This window comes from Drosophila suzukii, chromosome 2R (genome assembly GCF_043229965.1).
Source record: "Drosophila suzukii chromosome 2R, CBGP_Dsuzu_IsoJpt1.0, whole genome shotgun sequence".
NCBI classification, from domain to species: domain Eukaryota; kingdom Metazoa; phylum Arthropoda; class Insecta; order Diptera; family Drosophilidae; genus Drosophila; species Drosophila suzukii.
In genome coordinates, this window is record NC_092081.1 from 20218023 (window position 1) to 20235291 (window position 17269).

Genomic DNA, 17269 nt, shown 5'->3' on the forward strand with positions numbered 1-17269 from the left:
AATTGTCCAGCACTGCAGCTGTATTTTTCGCCATCCCATGGACGGTCACATTATCGGCTGACAATTGGAAAATTGGAGAGAAAAAAATTGCAGGCGAATAATGTTCTTTAAGTTACTTATTTTCACGGCGCTCCTTGCCCTGGTCAGCTGCGAAGTTGTCATTGGCCAGGATGAACTGGTGGACGAGGTCTCCGGCCTGTACACAATCGAGGGACGCGTCTCCCCGCCCGACTCCATTTTCCCACCAGCCCAAGGAGGACGAGGTGCTCCGGTGAACAAGGATGCCCCCAAATGGCAGACTGAGGTCACCCTCTCCATTAACGACGGCGAGTTCAAGGGATTCGTCCGCGAGGATGGCCAGTTCATGATCAGCGGAGTGCCCTCCGGCAGCTACATCCTGGATGTCCACCACCCAGATGTGTTCTATGAGCCGGTGAGTGTATTAGATTCTTTGTAGAAAAGGTCAACCCTAACCCATTTAAACCCTATACCAGGTGCGCGTCGAGATCAATCCCAAGGGAAAGTTCCGCGCCCGCAAAGTGAACTTTGTCCAGCCGGCGCAAATCATGCAGGTTCCTTATCCACTGCGCGTGAAGCCACTGATGCCTTTCAAGTACTTCCAGACCAGGGAGCAATGGAAGGTTGGTCCCGTCCTCAAATTTTGGAATTCTAAAACTAATTGAAACCAATTTCTCCCCGCAGATCACCGACTTCCTATTCAGTCCCATGGTCCTGATGATGGTGCTGCCCCTGCTTCTCATGCTGGTGCTGCCCAAGATGATCAACGATCCCGAGACCAAGAAGGAGATCGACAATCTGCAGTTCCCCAAGGTGAAAATCATGAATCTTGTATATATATGCCTTATTATAAGGACTATTTCCTATCTCACAGATGGGCAACGACATGCCCGAGATCAGTGAAATGCTGACCTCCCTGCTGACGGGCAAACAGCCCGAACCCAAGGAGAAGAAGCCAGCTCCAGCTGTCAGGCAGACCAAGAAGCGCAAGGAGTAGTAGCTGGCCACCAGATTGCTTTTAGCCATAAGCCTGTTGAGAGCCATTGAGCTCAAAGTCAGAGTCATTTCGAGTAAATAGTAAATTTTCATTATAAGCCAAAGCCGCTTTATTTGAGAAATCCAACAATCTGCGGTCGCTTTGGACCGACGCGCTCCTGTTCTTGCTTCAGCATTTTGATGAGCAGTTTGTCCAAGTGCTCGCCTATGGACAGGCCCAGCTGGAGGCAGTTGCGCATGGTGTCGCGGTGCATGGCACCACCGCCCGTCAAATGGGTGCCCGAAAGGTATGGCGCGCCATTTCGCATGGAAACGGAAACCACTACGCTTACTGTGCTGCAGACCTCCTCCTCCGCCGAAGGATCCACAAGGCTGTAGTCGCCGATCTTGCAAACGGTGACCAAAAGCGGAACAGTCTCAATGCCGATGCGGGTGCAATCATATGGGTTGTCGGATATGATGAGGTCTGTTATGCCGGCATCCAAAAGCGTGGCCGTCACCCGAGGCAACTTGGTGTTGAACAGGGCTGCTTTGGCGGCCAAGGAGACGGCGTCATGCAGATTGCCGCCGCATTCCAGAATCTAAAAGGCCGGGGATTGTAAAATTGGGAAACTTAGACGGAATATAGCCTCACCAAGATGTCTATGTAAAGCTTCCAGCATTGCTGACCCGGAATGAGGCACAAAGTTCGGTAGTCGAAGGCCAGTGGCGATTCGTAGGCGTTCTGCAGGGACAGCACCAGTTCCTGGGCCAGATCAGAGCCACCACGTCCCTCAAACTCTGGCGTGGCATTGGCGGAACTAAAGGATATCTACATACATTTATCTACATACATTTGCTAAGATTCACTTGCTCCCTCACCAATCCACAAAGAACTCCAGTTTGCCAAATTCAGGCGTAAGGGGATTGGGCACATCGATCTCGGTTTTCACGCCCACCAGGATGTCTGTGTTGGCCAGGCGCAGGCGGGCGGAACCACTGGCATTGCTCACCAGTCCGGTCTCCAGCTCCATGGGCCGGTAATCCCGGCGAGAACGTCCATCGCAGCGAAAGTCGTCCTGAAAAGGATGTTATTTCAAGTACAAATAAAACTATCCAAATAGCTCACCTCCACGCCGTGTAGTATATAGGTTTTCTCAGCCTCGCTCAGTGCAACATAGGCCATTTTAAACTTACTTTAATTAATTAAATGCTTAAAACATATAATCAAAACAAATTCAACATGTGCAAAGTTCGATAGTAGTTTATGAACCAGAGCTACTAGAAGTTCTTATTATCGATAGTTCGATTGCAGCATTTTCCAACACCAAAAGATTCCATGACTTGTAACACTGTCAAAAACAAGCCAGTCATTTCGTGCGGCTTTTCAACTCAATAAACAGCAATTGTAAATTGAATTGTGACAAATCTAAGGCTCAAAATGCTTCCCGACTTTGATTTTACCGACACGCCGGTCAGCACTGGCGTAAGTATGCAGAATGTAACCCATGGAGCTGCCTATTAAGAGCCCAATACCCTCCTGCTTTGCAGACCACCATCATGGCCGTGGAATTCGACGGCGGAGTGGTCATTGGAGCCGATTCCCGCACCAGCTCGGGCGCCTATGTGGCCAACAGGGTCACCGACAAGCTGACCCGCATCACGGACAAGGTCTACTGCTGCCGCAGCGGTTCCGCCGCCGACACCCAGGCCATCGCCGACATTGTGGCCTACTCTCTGAACTACCATGAGAATCAGACCAACAAGGAGGCCCTGGTCTTCGAGGCCGCCTCCGAGTTCCGCAACTACTGCTACAGCTACCGCGAGTCCCTGCTCGCCGGTATCATTGTGGCTGGCTGGGATGCACAGCGTGGTGGACAGGTGTACAGCATCCCCTTGGGCGGCATGCTCACTCGCGAGTCCTGCACCATCGGCGGCTCCGGCTCCAGCTTCATCTACGGATTCGTTAGGGAGCACTACCGCCCCAACATGCAGCTGGAGGAATGCGTCGCGTTTGTCAAGAAGGGTGGGTGCAAAATCCATCGAAAAAATCAAATCATACGACCTTTTATTGCACAGATACTTATACTATTCCGATCTCTTCTCACAGCTGTCCAGCACGCCATTTACCACGACGGCAGCTCCGGCGGTGTGGTCCGCATTGGCATCATCACCAAGGATGGCATCGAGCGCCGCATCTTCTACAACACAGAATCGGGCGCATCCGCAGTCTCCAGCACTCCCAGCTTTGCCTCCTCAGCATAAATATTAAACGTACCCCAATAAGATCGATCGGCGGTGGAGTTGCAAACTCGCCTCATTCAAATAAACTTGGTTTTTGTAATACGAATACTTGGTTAATTTTTATTTTGGCTCTTATGGCAGTACAAAAAGTTAAGTCTCTACGGGCTAAATGGTAATAAATAATCGAAAACCTAAGCCTAAAATGCATAGTCATACAAATAGTGCTGTTCCTGACACTGGTCCTTGGTCACAACCCAGATAACTACTGCGGCGAGGCCAGAAGCTCCCCTCCAGGAGGCCATTCTGCCGCCTATCACATGACAGTCAATACCGAACTTCCTCACTTAAAAATACTATCCAGACCAGTGACGACAGCTATTTACGAATTGAGCTTGGTCACCTCTTCGGGTGCGTCCATAGATTGCGTCTCCATGGACTTGGTGGCACGTCGCTGCCTGCGGTGGCGGTAGAAGATCTCCGGCGTCCAAACCAGAACCACCAGCAGCAGAATCGCTCCCTGAACGTACAGGCAGATGATGTAAGAGTCTGCGTAGTCTCGCACCCATCCCAGCAGCTGACCCACTGTGATGACAATAAGACCCTTGGACATCATGCTCAGTCCCAGTCCGCCGGCCAGTTTGTCCGCGCGACAATGTGCCGATATGGTGAGATTGTTGTTAATCACGGTGGCTGACTTCATCATGCCCGTTAGCACCGACATGGAGATGATCACCGGGAGCGATTGACTCTCGGCCAGCACACAACGAGCGACGAAGAGTCCAGCGATGCCGATCAGGAATACGACTCGGTAGGGAATTCTCAGGTGATCCGTGATAATGGGCAGTAGCAGGCGACACACGATATCGGCTCCTGCCACCACAGACATGCAGAAGGCCACATACTGGCTGTTCAGTTTGGCTGTTTGTCCAAGAAAACCCGGGAAGATCATTGTAAAGTTAATGGTGGCCGTGTAGACTAGGGCCATCCCCACAATGATGCTCCAGAACACCAGATCCTTAAGCAGCTCAAGATCCATGGCCTGCACCAGACGCTGTGCCATTCGGCTGCACAGAGTATCTGCTTTCGGTGGGCTAACCTCGATCTTGCTTTGGTTAGAAGAAACAATCACAACTTGCAGGGGACTAGATTGAGTCTTGTCGCCATCTCCCTCGGCCAGCAGTCGAATGTGTCTGCGATTGTTGTGCTTGGCAGGCGGATTTAGTGGTTTCAAGAAGACGGCACCAATGAGCTGTAAAGTAATTGTAAAGTATAAGCAATGGTTTCAAATCAACTAGAACTCCACACTTACTCCAATTAGCGATAGGCAGGACATGGCCAGGACTGCAGAGCGAAAGCCGTGGTTCTCCAGGAGATAACGCACCAGATGAGGGATGAGCACCTGTCCCATGCCAGCACCTGCTAGTGAGACACCCACAGCACGTCCGCGCTTGCTGCTGAAGTAGGAATTGATGGCCATGAACGTGGAAGGCGAGATGAGGCCCAATCCAAAGCCCACGAACAAGCTGTAGCCCACAATGAAGTGCCAGCTTTGGGTGGCAAAGGCGCAAAGAGTCAAGCCCAAGGAGACTAGGACACAGCCTGTGGCAGCCACGTTCCTAGGCTTGAAGCTCTTTATAGCGGGTCCAATGAAGAGGCCGGAAAAATTGAGGGCCAAACTGTTTAGATTGGTGATCAGGGCCGCTGTGAAGGTGTCGCCCTGCAGCTCGCCCACAAAGAGCTGGCCGAAAACCGACAGAATGGATTGGTTGGTCATCTGTGGGAGAGTACTTATAAGGAAGTGTTTTAATATAGGGTTAGGTAGGCACTTACATTGATCAAGGCCACGGCGGCCACAACAACCCATCCATAGCCGCCATCGGGGACAACGCGATTCGTCTGTCCATCCATATCCGTGCTCTCCGGGTTTCTCGACGAGATTAAGTCGGCTGTAAATAGGCAAGCACACAGAGATAAGATGGTTGTTAAAACGTCTGCTTTTGTTTATTGTGTCTAAACTCAGGTGAAGAAATGTGCGTCCCGATAAGCCAGCCAAATCGCACTTACACATCGCAGACAAGGTGAACTGCTGCGGCTCGTCTCGGAGCTTTCGCCCAACTGCGTGGCCATTTCGTAAACAACGTATTAACAAATTAAGCCGAGTTAAAGCTTAAATTAAAATAAATTAATCCCAAAGTCGCAAAATTTGAGGACTCAGTATGACCTTTGCGTGAATGCCAAAAAATGCGTATTTCCATAAAACTGCGCATTTATGCTGCACCTGATTTTAAACTTAATTGTTTGTGTTTTATTAAGATTTTTAATTAAACCACCTTTTTGATGTCTTAATTTTATTCAGAGTGCTTAATAACTTTTAAAATGCGACTAAAAACAACAAGAGGAAATAACAGCAAGTATGGGATATTTAAACAACAAAATTATGGTCCCATTACTCGCGGCATTTTATCGATAACAGTTAGTTATGACAACAATCAGCTGTGCATTGCTCCGTGCTTACTTTTAATTATTTATAATTAATTCGAAACTTTTTTATGCATTTACTGACTTAGTTTAAATGCAAATGCCCTGTGTTCTGTGCGCTAAGACTGCTAATGATGCAATCTGCATATATAATTTGCCTCGGAAATATTCACAGAGGCTTGCGTTGCATCATTGGGAAACACTTTCGAATTCAGGTAAACAAAACTATACTTTTTGGGATTAATATTAACTAGGATTTCTTAATTTAAGATATCGGTCCTACGACTGTGTGGGCGTCGCCTGCTAAGAGGATCTGCCGCCTTTCTTCGTCTATCTGAGTGTGGATGAAGCCCGCTGAAGCAAAAGGTTCCGGAGGAGACACCTCCACCAGAAGTGGGTGCCATAATTTACAAAGAACCCTTGGTGAAGAACGAGTTAGCTATGAGCGTACCCGCTGCCGTGAAGCGCCTAAAAGGACTTACCCATATGTCGGTCTTAAAGGGTGCTAGCAAGGAATTGATGATGGTGCCTAAGCAAAGTAACCTCAACTATATTGAAATCGATTTCCCTTTGGTAGTCTTATTAATTGACGATGTGCTTGAGGATTAGGAGGAGCAGGATTTCCTGCCCAACAACTGCATCGCTGGTAACGAAGAGATGGAAAAGGAGCCAGAGGACTTTGAAAAACCCCAGGCGAAGCCAACAAACAGCAGATAGTCTTGATTTTCCCCACCTCGTATACAATGCAGCAGCGTGACCGGCTGGTTCATTAAAATTTATATGCTGTGATGTCTGTGGGCAATTGATCACAGGAAGCGAAGCCTTGACCAGGCTAATGGAGGAACACAAGGGAGTGCCGCAGACAGCTTTAAAGCGAGACCTGCACGATTTTAATCGTGCTCTCCCTGAAGATCTAGAACAGTCTGCAGGAGCACCATCACCTACACCCGCTACACGGCGCGTAGTCATCGGGGACCTATGAGCGATAAGACCTTCATTGGACAAAATGAGCTGAGGGTAATCTTAACAAGATTATTAACCCCTTTTCTCAGCTATAAATAGAATCTCTTTGCAGAACACATGGCTACTCACAGGGGAAAGGTGTTCTACACTTCCATACCAACAGGCATGCCCTGCGAGGACTGGAAGGAAAACCGCCACCAGCGGATGAATCACTTTCGAAAATCATACACAATCATTACCGTAACACCCGGCAGGATTATGGAATCGGAGGGGGTGAAATGATAACAATACCCATTAGCCCTGTAGCACGAGCTAGCCCTAGGTGACCCTTTGACCCAATAAAATATAAACGAGACACGGCTGTTGTTATGATCGGAGCGACGCGCGGGGTAAACAATTTGTAAGATCTTTAATTGAAAACCCTGATTCGATGGGATCAACCGGCTGAAACCAGTTTGTCCATCTGCACCCTGATCATCTCGAACTGGTATAACGGACATCGGAGCCAGCGTTATCAGTGATTAAGGTCGAATATGGTAATTTATATAGATGCATATAGCACATGGTTCAGTTTGAATACTCTTGTTTTGACGACGACCAGCCGCTTTGCCAGGCTCAGGCGGACGGACAAACCGGTTCGAGTCGGTTTCGAAAAAGTGGATTTGCTCCTTATCAGCGAATTGGTATTATCATGCTAAGTTCAAAGGTACCATCGATCGTGTGTGTACACATTGTAGTCTTCTGAGGAATCCTCAATCTGTGCCATAGAAATGACTAGACAAGTTCTGTTGGTTTGTTTTTCGATCTGTGGTAAAGTCTTATTTACCAATGGAATATTTTGCGAGCCCCATGATCCCTGACCTCTTTTGTACCTCCCCTATGTCGATTGTGGTTCCCAGGTTTAAGTGATTCCCAGGACTATATTCTTCTGTTCACTCTTTTTATGGGGAGCTATAAGCTGTAATCTTGAAGTAATATAATCGCTAGACTAAACGAAAGCTATTATGACTGATTCCCTGCCTGATTTTGGTTTTGTAATATTATACTGTAGCAGCCTTACTCGCAATTGTTGGTTGCACAACTAATTAATACAGGAATAAATAGCAATTGAATAAATCCCAATGAGTTAACAGTTAAGCGTGATGATCACATAAGGGTTTAATTTAAGTTTTATTAACTTTAGTTTCTTACTAATATATTAACTGAGTTTTGAGTTTATATTTCGCAATTTCTTCGTTTCCCAAATTTTTTTTAAAATCTTAAGCAAATAATATGATCAAAATTGACACTTACTGGTTGTAATTAGGTAGTTTAAATATTAAGAGTCACTGGAGCCAAATTTGTTTACTTTTCAAGACTTTGTTTGCTTAATTTCACACTATCACTTTGCCGCTGTGGCTTTTCTAGGTTTTGATGCTTATCGCTCGACGAGCAAATATTGTTTGAATAGAATGCCAGTCCCGCTGCCTTTATACTCTTGAATGGGACCTGAAACCAATGCAAAACAGGCTATTTCCTGTTTATATGGCGAGATTTAATTTCGCAACTCGGTTCGCGCCACGGAATCGATTACTATCGATTGTTAATTGGCTACGATTACAAATGTGTTTATATTTAAAAAGGGTTTTTTGGTTGAAGCATTTAATTGAATTGAATTACCTAAAACAATACAAAAAACAATTGTAACACCCGATAGTTTAGTGAAATTGTATCCTTCAGAAGGTGAAGGGGGATAGGACGGTACAGAAATATATTTCTTCATTATTGTAAATCCTTCTTATAACCTACGTTATAAAAGCTATTTTGATCACAGTCCTAACCCCCTTAAAAAGCTTTTTCCAGCGCCACTGCCTGCAACCACCTCGCTCAGCCGCTGTAGTTGACTCTTTCTCTGCCTCTGTTGATACTCCACCTTCTCTAGGCATCTGTAGGAGAAGCTTTCTTAATGCCCTTAGTCGGCGGAAGTGAAGTCGCACCTGTATGAGTGACTCGAGTGCTTTCTACATTCTTAAGTTGCTTCTTGCTCCATAATGACCAGGAGGACTTTGACTTTCATGTAGACATATTAATATCCCTGAAACTGACCGGCGGATTCCGAAATCGCAAATACGACTGTATAGTAAATTTCTTTCTCGGCAGCTGGATTTTGAAAGGGATGGGGATGTTCAGACTGGCACCTCCTGACTGTAGGATCTGATACCTGGAATCCGGCAAGGCAAAACACCAGCATCTGTCAGATAGCCACTTGTAGAGCAAACGTCGAACACCTAGATTGGTAGGAAAAGCTGAAAGAGGATCTACTCTAAGAGGAGCTCGTCATCGTGATCCAACTGCTCAAAGGTAGGGTTACTCAATGGGTTTGGAAAAATTAAACCCCATTGGAGGTCCCCTTTTGCTATGTAGCGTCAGGGATATGGTTGGCACATGGCATCTCCTTTTGAAAAGTTCAGCCACCGTTTCCATCGCCTCCCTCTGGAATGGTACAGAAGATGGTTTAATCCATTAGAAGAGGAGACATTACAATACTCAGAGTCATCTTTGGTCAGATGGGGTCAACTTGGCTAGGACATCTAAACCCACAATTTTCCATCACGAATTTCTTTTTTTGGGTTTGTTTACCTTTTTGCGCTAGAGATGGCAGGTGTTTTAGTGTTGTGGAACGTCGACAGTTATCGATATATATGCTGCGAACTGTAGCATTGGGGGTACTCTTCCTTTAAAGAAGCTGAACAAGTTGCTCTGCCAAAGAAAATAATTGCAATTATTGCAGAATATAACAACTTTTAACGCAGTTTTGCGTAATGGTGACATTACCATTATTCCAATTAGTTTTTAACAAAAGACTGATATCGATAGACCGCATCAGGTACATCCGATATTCAATCGATCTGGCAACGCCGTGCGGTACGTGGCTTCGGGACACGGAAAACAATTTTAAGGAAAAGCTAAACAAATTATGTACAATTCGCTTTAAAAACCATAAGACATAGAGGCAGACACCCGGCGGACAGAAGGAGCACAAAAGGCTATATGAACTGTAAGTGGCGAGCAGAACATCCTCGTTTGTTTTCCCTCGTTCCCCAGTGTCCTTTCACTTTTAATTGTCCAAGTTCAACATACAACTACAATGGGCAATTCAGCTGATTTACTGTTTATATGGTTACTCAATGGCCACTACTAAACTTTCCCTCACCTCCCGCCGCTCCAGCAAAACCAGAAAATTGGCGCATAATATGCAAATTTTGTGTTTGTTTTGGTTTGCCAAAATACAAACATGTATGTACGCAAGTACATGGTACATATGCTTGACACACACATATAAACAGATTACCTGCGCTCTTTGTTTGCCGCCTATAAATAAACGGCGAAAAATGCGTACTAACTAATGCCATTTGTTGCTATTTATCTGCGCTTTGTGTACGTCAACAAAGCGTTATTATATAAACAAATACAAATCGGCCATCAGCTGTTCTTAACCCCAGATGGACCTGTTTGTTGTGGCTTCGGGTCTTTCATAAAGATTATGAATAAACTTGGGGATTCAGAGACGGAAGTCTTTACTTTCTTGGACATGGATTATACTACTGCTGTTTTATTATTATAAACAAGTACAAGTTAATATCAATACATTTTTAATGCCAAAATAAAGTGGAAGAATGGGCTTATCAAAAATGTGCATACATATATTTCTTAGTAACAATTTAGTACTCCTGATAATAGTCATTTCACTTCGGAACGAAATGCGGGAATTCCTTACACTCTCTTTTTGAGCTCTCTTCTGTTATCTTCTAAGCCTCTCTTTGGAGTGCACAATATTATGCTAATATTGCATCATGCGTAGGTTTTACTTTCCTTATACATATGTTCCGTCCTTAAAATAATTTAAAAATCTAGGATCCGAATAGGCAAAAATACCATCTAGGGTTATAAAAAACTAGCGCGATAGCAGTAACTTCGCTTTCTAACAAAATGTTTGAAGAATGCGGGGATTTCCCCCGGGGAACTCTCTTCCTGCTCTCTCTTCTTTCACCCCTCTCTTTGGAGAAACCAAGTAGAACGAATATTGCATCATGCGAAGCTTCGGATTTCATCATCCTCATGGTCTGCTATAAAAGCGGCGTCGCTGTCTTCTTCGATTTTATTTCACCATCGCAATGCAAGCAGCAAACACATGGCATAAGACGAAAGCACAACTCAGCCAAATGGGCGTGGGATAGGTGGGGATTGCCTCCGGTCTCCAAGCAAAACCACCTTCTAACCGGATGCACTTCCTCTCTGATCCTTGCAGAACTCATCAAACACCAAGCATCACCATCAACCTGCACACTCACACACAGATTCCAATGATTCCAAGGATACAGTGAGGCAACCGATAATCACCAGCACTATGAATAACGTACAGAGCGCCCCAAATGGCGGGGCAGGGGGCGTGGCCGTAGGCGTGGGCGTGGGCATCAAGACGGCCCGGAGCAACATCTTTAACGTGGATGGCCTGCCGCAGCAGATGGCAGCCATGAGCGTGGACTACTCCAGCATTAGGGGAAAGGATGTCCTGGTCCAGCCCACCGACGAGCAGATGGAGCTGCTGCAGAAGAGGCTCCAGGACCGCATAGCCGACAACTGCGGGGAGACCATCTACGAGATTGGCGTGGGCGAGGGTGAGTTCTTCCAAAAGATGCCTGGGTGTTCTTTTGAAAGGTGCTATAAAGGCAGCCAGTTTCCAGAAACACCATTCCTAATAGTGATTCATACAATTGGATTTCGTACATTGCGAAATTTAATAAATTTTATTAGAAAACAATTAATACCCAGTCAATGGTTCAATCAGGATTAATATATTATAAACCTATACCTTTTACCCTCACCGAAATCTGTACTAATTGTATGCCCATTTTCATAATAGATGGCAGCGACAATGGCCTGAATCCGGAGCAGTTTGAAGCCTCCGTGGCCACGCTACATCTTCTGGCGGCCAATATAGATGCGGATGTGGTAAAGCTGCGTGAGCGGCGGGCAGAGAAGGGCCAATCGGCGCAGTTCCTCATCCGAAAGCATATCGAGACGACCGACTTTATGGAGATAAGGTGAGTTAAAATGATAATATTCCTAAAGAGGTGATCTAACCGTTTTCCCATTCACCAGGGTGGCCGTTGTGGGCAATGTGGATGCTGGCAAATCCACGCTGCTGGGCGTTCTCACCCACGGAGAGCTGGACAATGGTAGGGGCCATGCCCGGCAGCGACTATTCCGTCACAAGCACGAAATCGAAAGTGGGCGCACCAGCTCCGTGGGCAACGACATTCTCGGTTTCGATGGAGTGGGCAATGTGGTTAACAAGCCGGACCACGGCCACCTGGATTGGGTGAAGATCTGCGAGAACTCCGCCAAGGTGATCACCTTCATCGATCTGGCGGGCCACGAGCGCTACCTAAAAACTACGGTCTTCGGGATGACAGGACATGCTCCCGACTTTGGCATGCTGATGGTGAGTACATCCTTCAGCAATCTTATCGGGTACTAACTCTTGATTCATTCTTTCCAGATTGGCGCAAATGCTGGCATCATCGGCATGACCAAGGAGCATCTGGGTCTGGCTCTAGCCCTTGCCGTTCCCGTCTTTGTGGTGGTCACCAAGATTGACATGTGCCCAGCTAATGTCCTGCAGGAGAACATGAAGCTGCTGTTTAAGATGCTCAAATCGCAGGGCTGCCGGAAGGTGCCGGTAGTAGTGCGCTCGCACGACGATGTCGTTCTAAGCGCCACGAATTTCGTTAGCGAGCGTTTGTGCCCCATCTTCCAGGTGTCGAACGTGACCGGTGATAATCTGGAGCTGCTCAAGATGTTCCTTAACCTGTTAAGCACGCGCATGGCCGGCTCCGAGAGTCTGCCTGCCGAGTTTCAGATAGACGATGTATATTCGGTGCCGGGTGTTGGCACTGTGGTCTCCGGCACCTGCCTCCAGGGCACCATCCGGCTAAACGACGGCCTGATGCTGGGCCCAGACGCAGTGGGTGGATTCGTGCCAATCACCATCAAGAGCATCCATCGCAAGCGAATGAACGTGGCACGCGTGCGCTGTGGCCAAACGGCAAGTTTTGCGCTGAAGAAAATCAAGCGGGCCTATCTGCGCAAGGGCATGGTGATGGTGTCGCAAGATCTCAAGCCGCAGGCCTGTTGGGAGTTCGAGGGTGAGATCCTAGTGTTGCATCACCCCACGACGATATCGGCACGCTACCAGGCAATGGTGCACTGCGGCAGCATCCGCCAGACAGCCTCCATCATACACATGTCGCGCGATTGCCTGCGAACGGGCGACAAGGCACATGTGAAGTTCCGGTTTATCAAGCAGCCGGAGTACATACGCGCCGGTCAGCGGCTGGTCTTCCGCGAGGGACGCACCAAGGCGGTGGGCAACATCCTGCGCCCGCTGCCGAATGCCGCCGCCTCTCCTTACCGCCCCAAGCCCGCTAAGATGCAGTCACGTTCGCAGAACGGCGGCAGCAATGGCAGCAACAACCAGCACCGCCAGCAGGGCCAGGGCAGCTCCTCGGGAGCGGGATGCAGCAAAGATGCTGGCGACGAAAAGCAGAACGGCGACAAGCGCGAGGGAGGCAGCCGGCGGGGCGGCAAGCGGAAACGAAATAATCGGCCAACTCCGTCCGGCGGTGGAGCAGGCCAATCCAACGGCTCGGCCGCTCTGGGTCTGCCGCTTGGCGAGATCTCCTCGCCGTCCTCCGCTGAAGTTGGGTCGACGGGTCTCACAGAGTGAATTTTGTTCTTTCTAGTTTTGTAAGCTAAAGTATTTTTGAAATCTATTTTCTTACTCTCCAGTCCGGACTTCTGATCTGAAGGGGCGTTTGCCTCAATAAACTGTTCCGTGTCCCCTTTTCGTCCATTGTACACTGTGCGAAATGCCAAACCGAATTCGATATTCTTTTTGTTCTCTAGACTTAAGACTAAAAATGTCACAGCAACATGAATTTTATTTTAGTTGTCTTTTCACTAAATAAACGTGGATTTATCGACCCTTAATATGTTCTTATTTTCTATTATACTTTTAACCAAAACTGGTATTCCAAGGCCACATCTAATTTTCTATTGTCTTTAAGAACTCAAGTGACAAGACGTTGCAGATGTGTTTTAAGTTAGGACCAAAAATTTCAATGTACATTTAAATTGATTTAAAATATTCATCGGCACGAAAGAAAAAATGATTACTTATAAAGTTAAAGCGTTGTGAATGCATACATTTCGGTTATTTTTTGATTCTGTCTAACAAATGTTTCAGAACGACAATCTGAATTCCTCTTCTTTTGTTAACTAGATTTAAGATCACTTGTGCGGAAAATGAATAATGACCTATCTAGTTTCTCAATCAACTTAATAAAAGCAATTTTCTTGACTACAAAGTTGTTGTTTAATTTACCTTTTAAAGGAAGTTGGTATGACATTTTTTGCTATTCGACGACGAGTCCCACTTGGGGAATCTTAAAACCCGGTCACCAGTCCGTCTTGTCCGTTTAAGACTTTGGCGGCGAATCCATCTCCCTCCAAGTAAGTTCTTGCATAAGGAACTTAATGTTCGGACTTTAATGTTTATTCATCTGTGTTTACTAAAGTTGACTAAAATTTATCTTGCCGCGTATATACAATTGCTGTAGTGGACCAAGTTACTAACAGATTCCTAGTTCTTTTTCTTGTTGTTCAGCTCCTTCTTGACTCCCTCCAGTTCTTGTCGCACATTGTTCTTAAACATGTTGACGAAGGACCTGCAATTTGAGAAGAATTCGTTAGCTCAATAATCTTGATACATTTGGACACCCACTTGAAGCGCTCTGGCGTCATCTCGTGCAGTCCCTGCTCCCTGGCCAAGCTCTTGGTGCGGTACATGAGGGAAACAACCATCTGGGCAGCTCTTCTCATAGGGTAGCTATCCGCCATGCGCTGGATGAGTTGCTCGTTGTTGGCCAGGTAGCGCATCAGCAGTCGCAGCACCATCTTGCCGGGTTCTCTGGCTCCTGGATCCTGCCTAGAACTCTGTGTCCTTGTACTTGCGTATTAGCTGCTGCTTAAGCTTAAGCTGATTTCGCAGGAGCTCCAATCGCTGTTGCTGCTCCTCCTTGTTGAAATCGATGCCGGGTAGCTGGCGGATTTGCTCGCGGGCGGACTCGAAGCGTTTCTGCAGCTCAAAGATCTGCAAGGGAAGTAATAGATTAGAACTGTGGGAACTCTGTCGATCCAGGGACCCACCTTGTGATTGCAGTCCTGAGACTCGCGCAGCTTCACGGCGTTCTCGAGAGGATCCTTTTCCACGCTGAAAAGCACAAAGAGACCTGGTTATATAAGATCGTGTTTTGAGTGCGCACTTGCTGACGCATTGTGGCTATTTTTTGATTTCTCGGCATTATCCGGACAGGTTCAATAGCCCCAAAATCCGTTTTGCCAACCCACCAGCGCACAATGTCGTAGATTATCGGCAGAATCTCGATGTCCAACTGGTCCACGGTCAACTGGCCCCCGATTCCGTTGGATGTCTGGGTCTCCTGCGATATGGTTGGCTCGAAGGGGGAGTTGGAAGTCTGCACCAGGCCGTCGGCGGTTAGGATGGGTTTTCTGTCCTCGATCTGGTTGTTTGGCGACAAATCCATCATAAAAAACCCAAATCGAACTTCCAGCGTGAGAACCAGTATGACCTTACCATGAATGCTCAATAATACCAAATATACTAAATGTGTAATTTTTTCCGACACTACTAGCTATTTAGCTATTTTTTCAGCTCCCTGACTTACATGTTTTTTACATGTAACGGACAATTTTACATGAATATTTTTTCCCGCCTAAGTTTATGAATCTTCCCAGTTCAAATTATGAAAATGAACAGAGGACCATTTTATGACCTACAATGAAATTAAAAAGTCAATAGAAATTATAAATCCAAATCTAAATCTGTCTGTCTTTAAAACTGTAACAGTTTCAAAAAAAACATAAAATTTAGCTCGGTTTTAATGTTGTATTATAAACGTTTTCTATTAAACGTTATTGCTACTGAAATTTAGTTACAGGACAAAAGATATAGGGAGAAGTGGGTTAGGTGTTTAAATACATTCACAAACAATTTAATAACTAACAATACAACGCCCACTAAAAGTCCTTTTAAGACTTTTCGGGCGGCCGTTGGAGGGGCGACTTGGGCGGGGGCGTGGCTGACTTGCTGCAGGACACGAACTCCTTGCTGGGCTGCACACAGCTATTCTCGCGATCGTAGATGCCCAGGAAGGTGCGGCAGTTGGAGCAGTAGAGGTACTCCTACACTCATATTATAATTATTATTATAATATAAAAAATTTTGACAGATGGATAGATTTTACCTTGTTGTCCGAGGACATGAGGCAGGGCAGGAAGCACAGGGGCCAGCAGGAGACCACCCAGGCGGCGCAGCAGCCGTTGTCCACGATCTCCGAGGCGGCCTTGATCAGCGGACGCTTGCTGCAGGCGCAGCAAGGGCAGAAGATGCGACCCTCCGCCGGAGCCCAGCGCTCGATGGAGGCCCGATAGCAGCTCCTTCGATGGGACGTAGCCTTGTCCACAGGACGTGGACATGGACACGGGCAGCTGGGCTTCTCCGACTTCGAGGAGGCTCCACTGCAGGCCACCGGCTCTCCAGCCCCGGATGCACCACTTCGGGTAGAACTTTTCTTCTTGGCCATGTCTGTCCATTAAAAATATACAAATTTCTAAAATTGTAAACACTCCTTAGGTACCGCCACTTACATTTTTCAGCCTCTTCGGCCATCTGTGACTCCGAGAGACCCGTCATCTTGCTGATCTTGGAGAGGCGTTCTTCGCTGATGCCATGATCCGCGGCCAGCTTGTGGAGGTTCTTGATTTTATCGCTGGTCACCGCATAGATCTCCGGATGATCCTTCTCGATGTGGCGCACCAGTTCGCTGGTATCGTAGCGGGAGCAGCGGATCACTTTCATGCAGTGCAGACATCGCAGGGTCTGCATATCACAAGGTTGCTGACTTGTCTGGGACATGGTTTTGCTAACTATTTAATTCTAGGAGTTTTCACCAAAGGGAGTACAATGAATCACCTTTGACGTCGACTGAAAGTCGTTTAATCACAGCCGCCTTAGGGAAATATGAACATTGGGATAAAAAAAACGTTTTGTTGGTCAATTTAACCAATAGTACTATAATGCTTGAAGAACTATTAAACTGTGTAACGACTATGAGTGTGCAAAAGTAGGCAACAATAACTTTTCAATTTTTTTCCAATGTTGTTATAAAAGTAATACTTTATCTAACGTAACTATGCATTGTGGAATATACTTCATTTTCTTTATACTTTTTACCAAGCTAGACATATTTGATAAGAATGAATGAATGATATTTTTCAGATTATGATGCTGATTGAATAGAACGCGAATAATTGTAAAACTTCCAAGAATTTTTTTAACAATGGTTTTGATTTATAATGAAACTTATAATTCAACACTGTAATAACAATAATAATAAAAAACTTGAAAACACATAAAATGACATATTATAATCAATGACTTGCACTTAATACATTTTCCTGCATAAAT

The 17269-nt window shown here is 46.3% G+C and overlaps 8 protein-coding genes and 1 long non-coding RNA gene across 14 annotated transcripts; 4 read left to right on the plus strand and 5 right to left on the minus strand.

Annotated features, from left to right (window-relative positions):
• Window positions 1–43: 43 nt before the first annotated feature.
• Window positions 44–1112, plus strand: EMC7 (ER membrane protein complex subunit 7). Its single transcript, XM_017073366.4, has 4 exons — window positions 44–433; window positions 495–641; window positions 703–831; window positions 893–1112. The coding sequence occupies exons 1-4, from the start codon at window positions 101–103 to the stop codon at window positions 1013–1015; spliced, it is 732 nt and encodes a 243-aa protein (XP_016928855.2). The 5' UTR covers window positions 44–100; the 3' UTR covers window positions 1016–1112.
• On the minus strand, window positions 1097–2279 carry Rrp42 (exosome complex component Rrp42). Its single transcript, XM_017073365.4, has 4 exons — window positions 2123–2279; window positions 1876–2072; window positions 1649–1814; window positions 1097–1595 (listed from the first exon to the last, which is right to left on the minus strand). The coding sequence occupies exons 1-4, from the start codon at window positions 2177–2179 to the stop codon at window positions 1125–1127; spliced, it is 891 nt and encodes a 296-aa protein (XP_016928854.2). The 5' UTR covers window positions 2180–2279; the 3' UTR covers window positions 1097–1124.
• Window positions 2280–2318: 39 nt separating this feature from the next.
• Prosbeta1 (proteasome beta1 subunit) lies at window positions 2319–3343 on the plus strand. Its single transcript, XM_017073367.4, has 3 exons — window positions 2319–2479; window positions 2545–3019; window positions 3104–3343. Exons 1-3 carry the CDS (start codon window positions 2435–2437, stop codon window positions 3256–3258), a joined length of 675 nt encoding a protein of 224 aa, XP_016928856.1. The 5' UTR covers window positions 2319–2434; the 3' UTR covers window positions 3259–3343.
• On the minus strand, window positions 3329–8294 carry LOC108009203 (monocarboxylate transporter 13). Of its 2 annotated transcripts, none has more exons than XM_017073364.4 (4): window positions 7972–8294; window positions 5068–5183; window positions 4547–5011; window positions 3329–4486 (listed from the first exon to the last, which is right to left on the minus strand). In XM_017073364.4, exons 2-4 carry the CDS (start codon window positions 5143–5145, stop codon window positions 3617–3619), a joined length of 1413 nt encoding a protein of 470 aa, XP_016928853.2. In that variant the 5' UTR covers window positions 5146–5183; window positions 7972–8294; the 3' UTR covers window positions 3329–3616. The 2 variants fall into 2 exon arrangements, with proteins under 2 accessions (XP_016928853.2, XP_016928851.2); XM_017073362.4 differs by lacking the exon at window positions 7972–8294 and adding an exon at window positions 5302–5473.
• Window positions 5686–7949, plus strand: LOC136116660 (uncharacterized). Of its 4 annotated transcripts, XR_011603666.1 has the most exons (5): window positions 5686–5930; window positions 5986–6149; window positions 6217–6253; window positions 6325–6732; window positions 6791–7949. It is a non-coding gene; the product is annotated as an uncharacterized lncRNA (long non-coding RNA). The 4 variants fall into 4 exon arrangements; XR_010653703.2 differs by having other exon boundaries at window positions 5687–5930; window positions 5986–6253; XR_010653702.2 differs by having other exon boundaries at window positions 5688–5930; window positions 6217–6732.
• Window positions 8295–9556: 1262 nt separating the features above from the next.
• On the plus strand, window positions 9557–13710 carry GTPBP1 (GTP-binding protein 1). Of its 2 annotated transcripts, none has more exons than XM_017075010.4 (5): window positions 9557–9715; window positions 10967–11336; window positions 11582–11762; window positions 11821–12163; window positions 12221–13710. In XM_017075010.4, exons 2-5 carry the CDS (start codon window positions 11066–11068, stop codon window positions 13445–13447), a joined length of 2022 nt encoding a protein of 673 aa, XP_016930499.2. In that variant the 5' UTR covers window positions 9557–9715; window positions 10967–11065; the 3' UTR covers window positions 13448–13710. The 2 variants fall into 2 exon arrangements, with proteins under 2 accessions (XP_016930499.2, XP_016930498.2); XM_017075009.4 differs by lacking the exon at window positions 9557–9715 and adding an exon at window positions 10738–10895.
• Window positions 13711–14253: 543 nt separating this feature from the next.
• Window positions 14254–14768, minus strand: LOC108008599 (protein NCBP2AS2 homolog). Its single transcript, XM_017072478.4, has 2 exons — window positions 14504–14768; window positions 14254–14447 (listed from the first exon to the last, which is right to left on the minus strand). Exons 1-2 carry the CDS (start codon window positions 14674–14676, stop codon window positions 14363–14365), a joined length of 258 nt encoding a protein of 85 aa, XP_016927967.2. The 5' UTR covers window positions 14677–14768; the 3' UTR covers window positions 14254–14362.
• On the minus strand, window positions 14254–15359 carry MED9 (mediator complex subunit 9). The gene is made up of 4 exons (XM_017072477.4): window positions 15130–15359; window positions 14929–14992; window positions 14504–14872; window positions 14254–14447 (listed from the first exon to the last, which is right to left on the minus strand). Exons 1-3 carry the CDS (start codon window positions 15327–15329, stop codon window positions 14708–14710), a joined length of 429 nt encoding a protein of 142 aa, XP_016927966.1. The 5' UTR covers window positions 15330–15359; the 3' UTR covers window positions 14254–14447; window positions 14504–14707.
• Window positions 15360–15732: 373 nt separating this feature from the next.
• Window positions 15733–16800, minus strand: LOC108008813 (uncharacterized). The gene is made up of 3 exons (XM_017072716.4): window positions 16450–16800; window positions 16047–16387; window positions 15733–15984 (listed from the first exon to the last, which is right to left on the minus strand). The coding sequence occupies exons 1-3, from the start codon at window positions 16715–16717 to the stop codon at window positions 15832–15834; spliced, it is 762 nt and encodes a 253-aa protein (XP_016928205.2). The 5' UTR covers window positions 16718–16800; the 3' UTR covers window positions 15733–15831.
• Window positions 16801–17269: the final 469 nt, after the last annotated feature.

Coding starts and splice junctions, on each gene's coding strand:
- EMC7 (XM_017073366.4), top strand. CDS start 101: ATGTTCTTTAAGTTACTTATTTTCACGGCGCTCCTTGCCCTGGTCAGC. Junction 434..494: donor CAGATGTGTTCTATGAGCCG/GTGAGTGTATTA, acceptor ACCCTATACCAG/GTGCGCGTCGAGATCAATCC. Junction 642..702: donor AGACCAGGGAGCAATGGAAG/GTTGGTCCCGTC, acceptor TTCTCCCCGCAG/ATCACCGACTTCCTATTCAG.
- GTPBP1 (XM_017075010.4), top strand. CDS start 11,066: ATGAATAACGTACAGAGCGCCCCAAATGGCGGGGCAGGGGGCGTGGCC. Junction 11,337..11,581: donor CGAGATTGGCGTGGGCGAGG/GTGAGTTCTTCC, acceptor TTTTCATAATAG/ATGGCAGCGACAATGGCCTG. Junction 11,763..11,820: donor ACCGACTTTATGGAGATAAG/GTGAGTTAAAAT, acceptor CCCATTCACCAG/GGTGGCCGTTGTGGGCAATG.
- LOC108009203 (XM_017073362.4), bottom strand. Junction 5,012..5,067: donor CCGCCGTGGCCTTGATCAAT/GTAAGTGCCTAC, acceptor ACTCTCCCACAG/ATGACCAACCAATCCATTCT. Junction 4,487..4,546: donor CCTGCCTATCGCTAATTGGA/GTAAGTGTGGAG, acceptor ATTACTTTACAG/CTCATTGGTGCCGTCTTCTT.
- Prosbeta1 (XM_017073367.4), top strand. CDS start 2,435: ATGCTTCCCGACTTTGATTTTACCGACACGCCGGTCAGCACTGGC. Junction 2,480..2,544: donor ACACGCCGGTCAGCACTGGC/GTAAGTATGCAG, acceptor CCTGCTTTGCAG/ACCACCATCATGGCCGTGGA. Junction 3,020..3,103: donor CGTCGCGTTTGTCAAGAAGG/GTGGGTGCAAAA, acceptor CTCTTCTCACAG/CTGTCCAGCACGCCATTTAC.
- Rrp42 (XM_017073365.4), bottom strand. CDS start 2,179: ATGGCCTATGTTGCACTGAGCGAGGCTGAGAAAACCTATATACTACAC. Junction 1,815..1,875: donor CTGGAGTTCTTTGTGGATTG/GTGAGGGAGCAA, acceptor GATATCCTTTAG/TTCCGCCAATGCCACGCCAG. Junction 1,596..1,648: donor AGCTTTACATAGACATCTTG/GTGAGGCTATAT, acceptor CCGGCCTTTTAG/ATTCTGGAATGCGGCGGCAA.
- MED9 (XM_017072477.4), bottom strand. CDS start 15,329: ATGATGGATTTGTCGCCAAACAACCAGATCGAGGACAGAAAACCCATC. Junction 14,993..15,129: donor ATCTACGACATTGTGCGCTG/GTGGGTTGGCAA, acceptor TGTGCTTTTCAG/CGTGGAAAAGGATCCTCTCG. Junction 14,873..14,928: donor CTCAGGACTGCAATCACAAG/GTGGGTCCCTGG, acceptor CTTCCCTTGCAG/ATCTTTGAGCTGCAGAAACG.
- LOC108008813 (XM_017072716.4), bottom strand. CDS start 16,717: ATGTCCCAGACAAGTCAGCAACCTTGTGATATGCAGACCCTGCGATGT. Junction 16,388..16,449: donor GGCCGAAGAGGCTGAAAAAT/GTAAGTGGCGGT, acceptor TTTAATGGACAG/ACATGGCCAAGAAGAAAAGT. Junction 15,985..16,046: donor TCATGTCCTCGGACAACAAG/GTAAAATCTATC, acceptor ATATGAGTGTAG/GAGTACCTCTACTGCTCCAA.
- LOC108008599 (XM_017072478.4), bottom strand. CDS start 14,676: ATGGTGCTGCGACTGCTGATGCGCTACCTGGCCAACAACGAGCAACTC. Junction 14,448..14,503: donor ATGACGCCAGAGCGCTTCAA/GTGGGTGTCCAA, acceptor CTCAAATTGCAG/GTCCTTCGTCAACATGTTTA.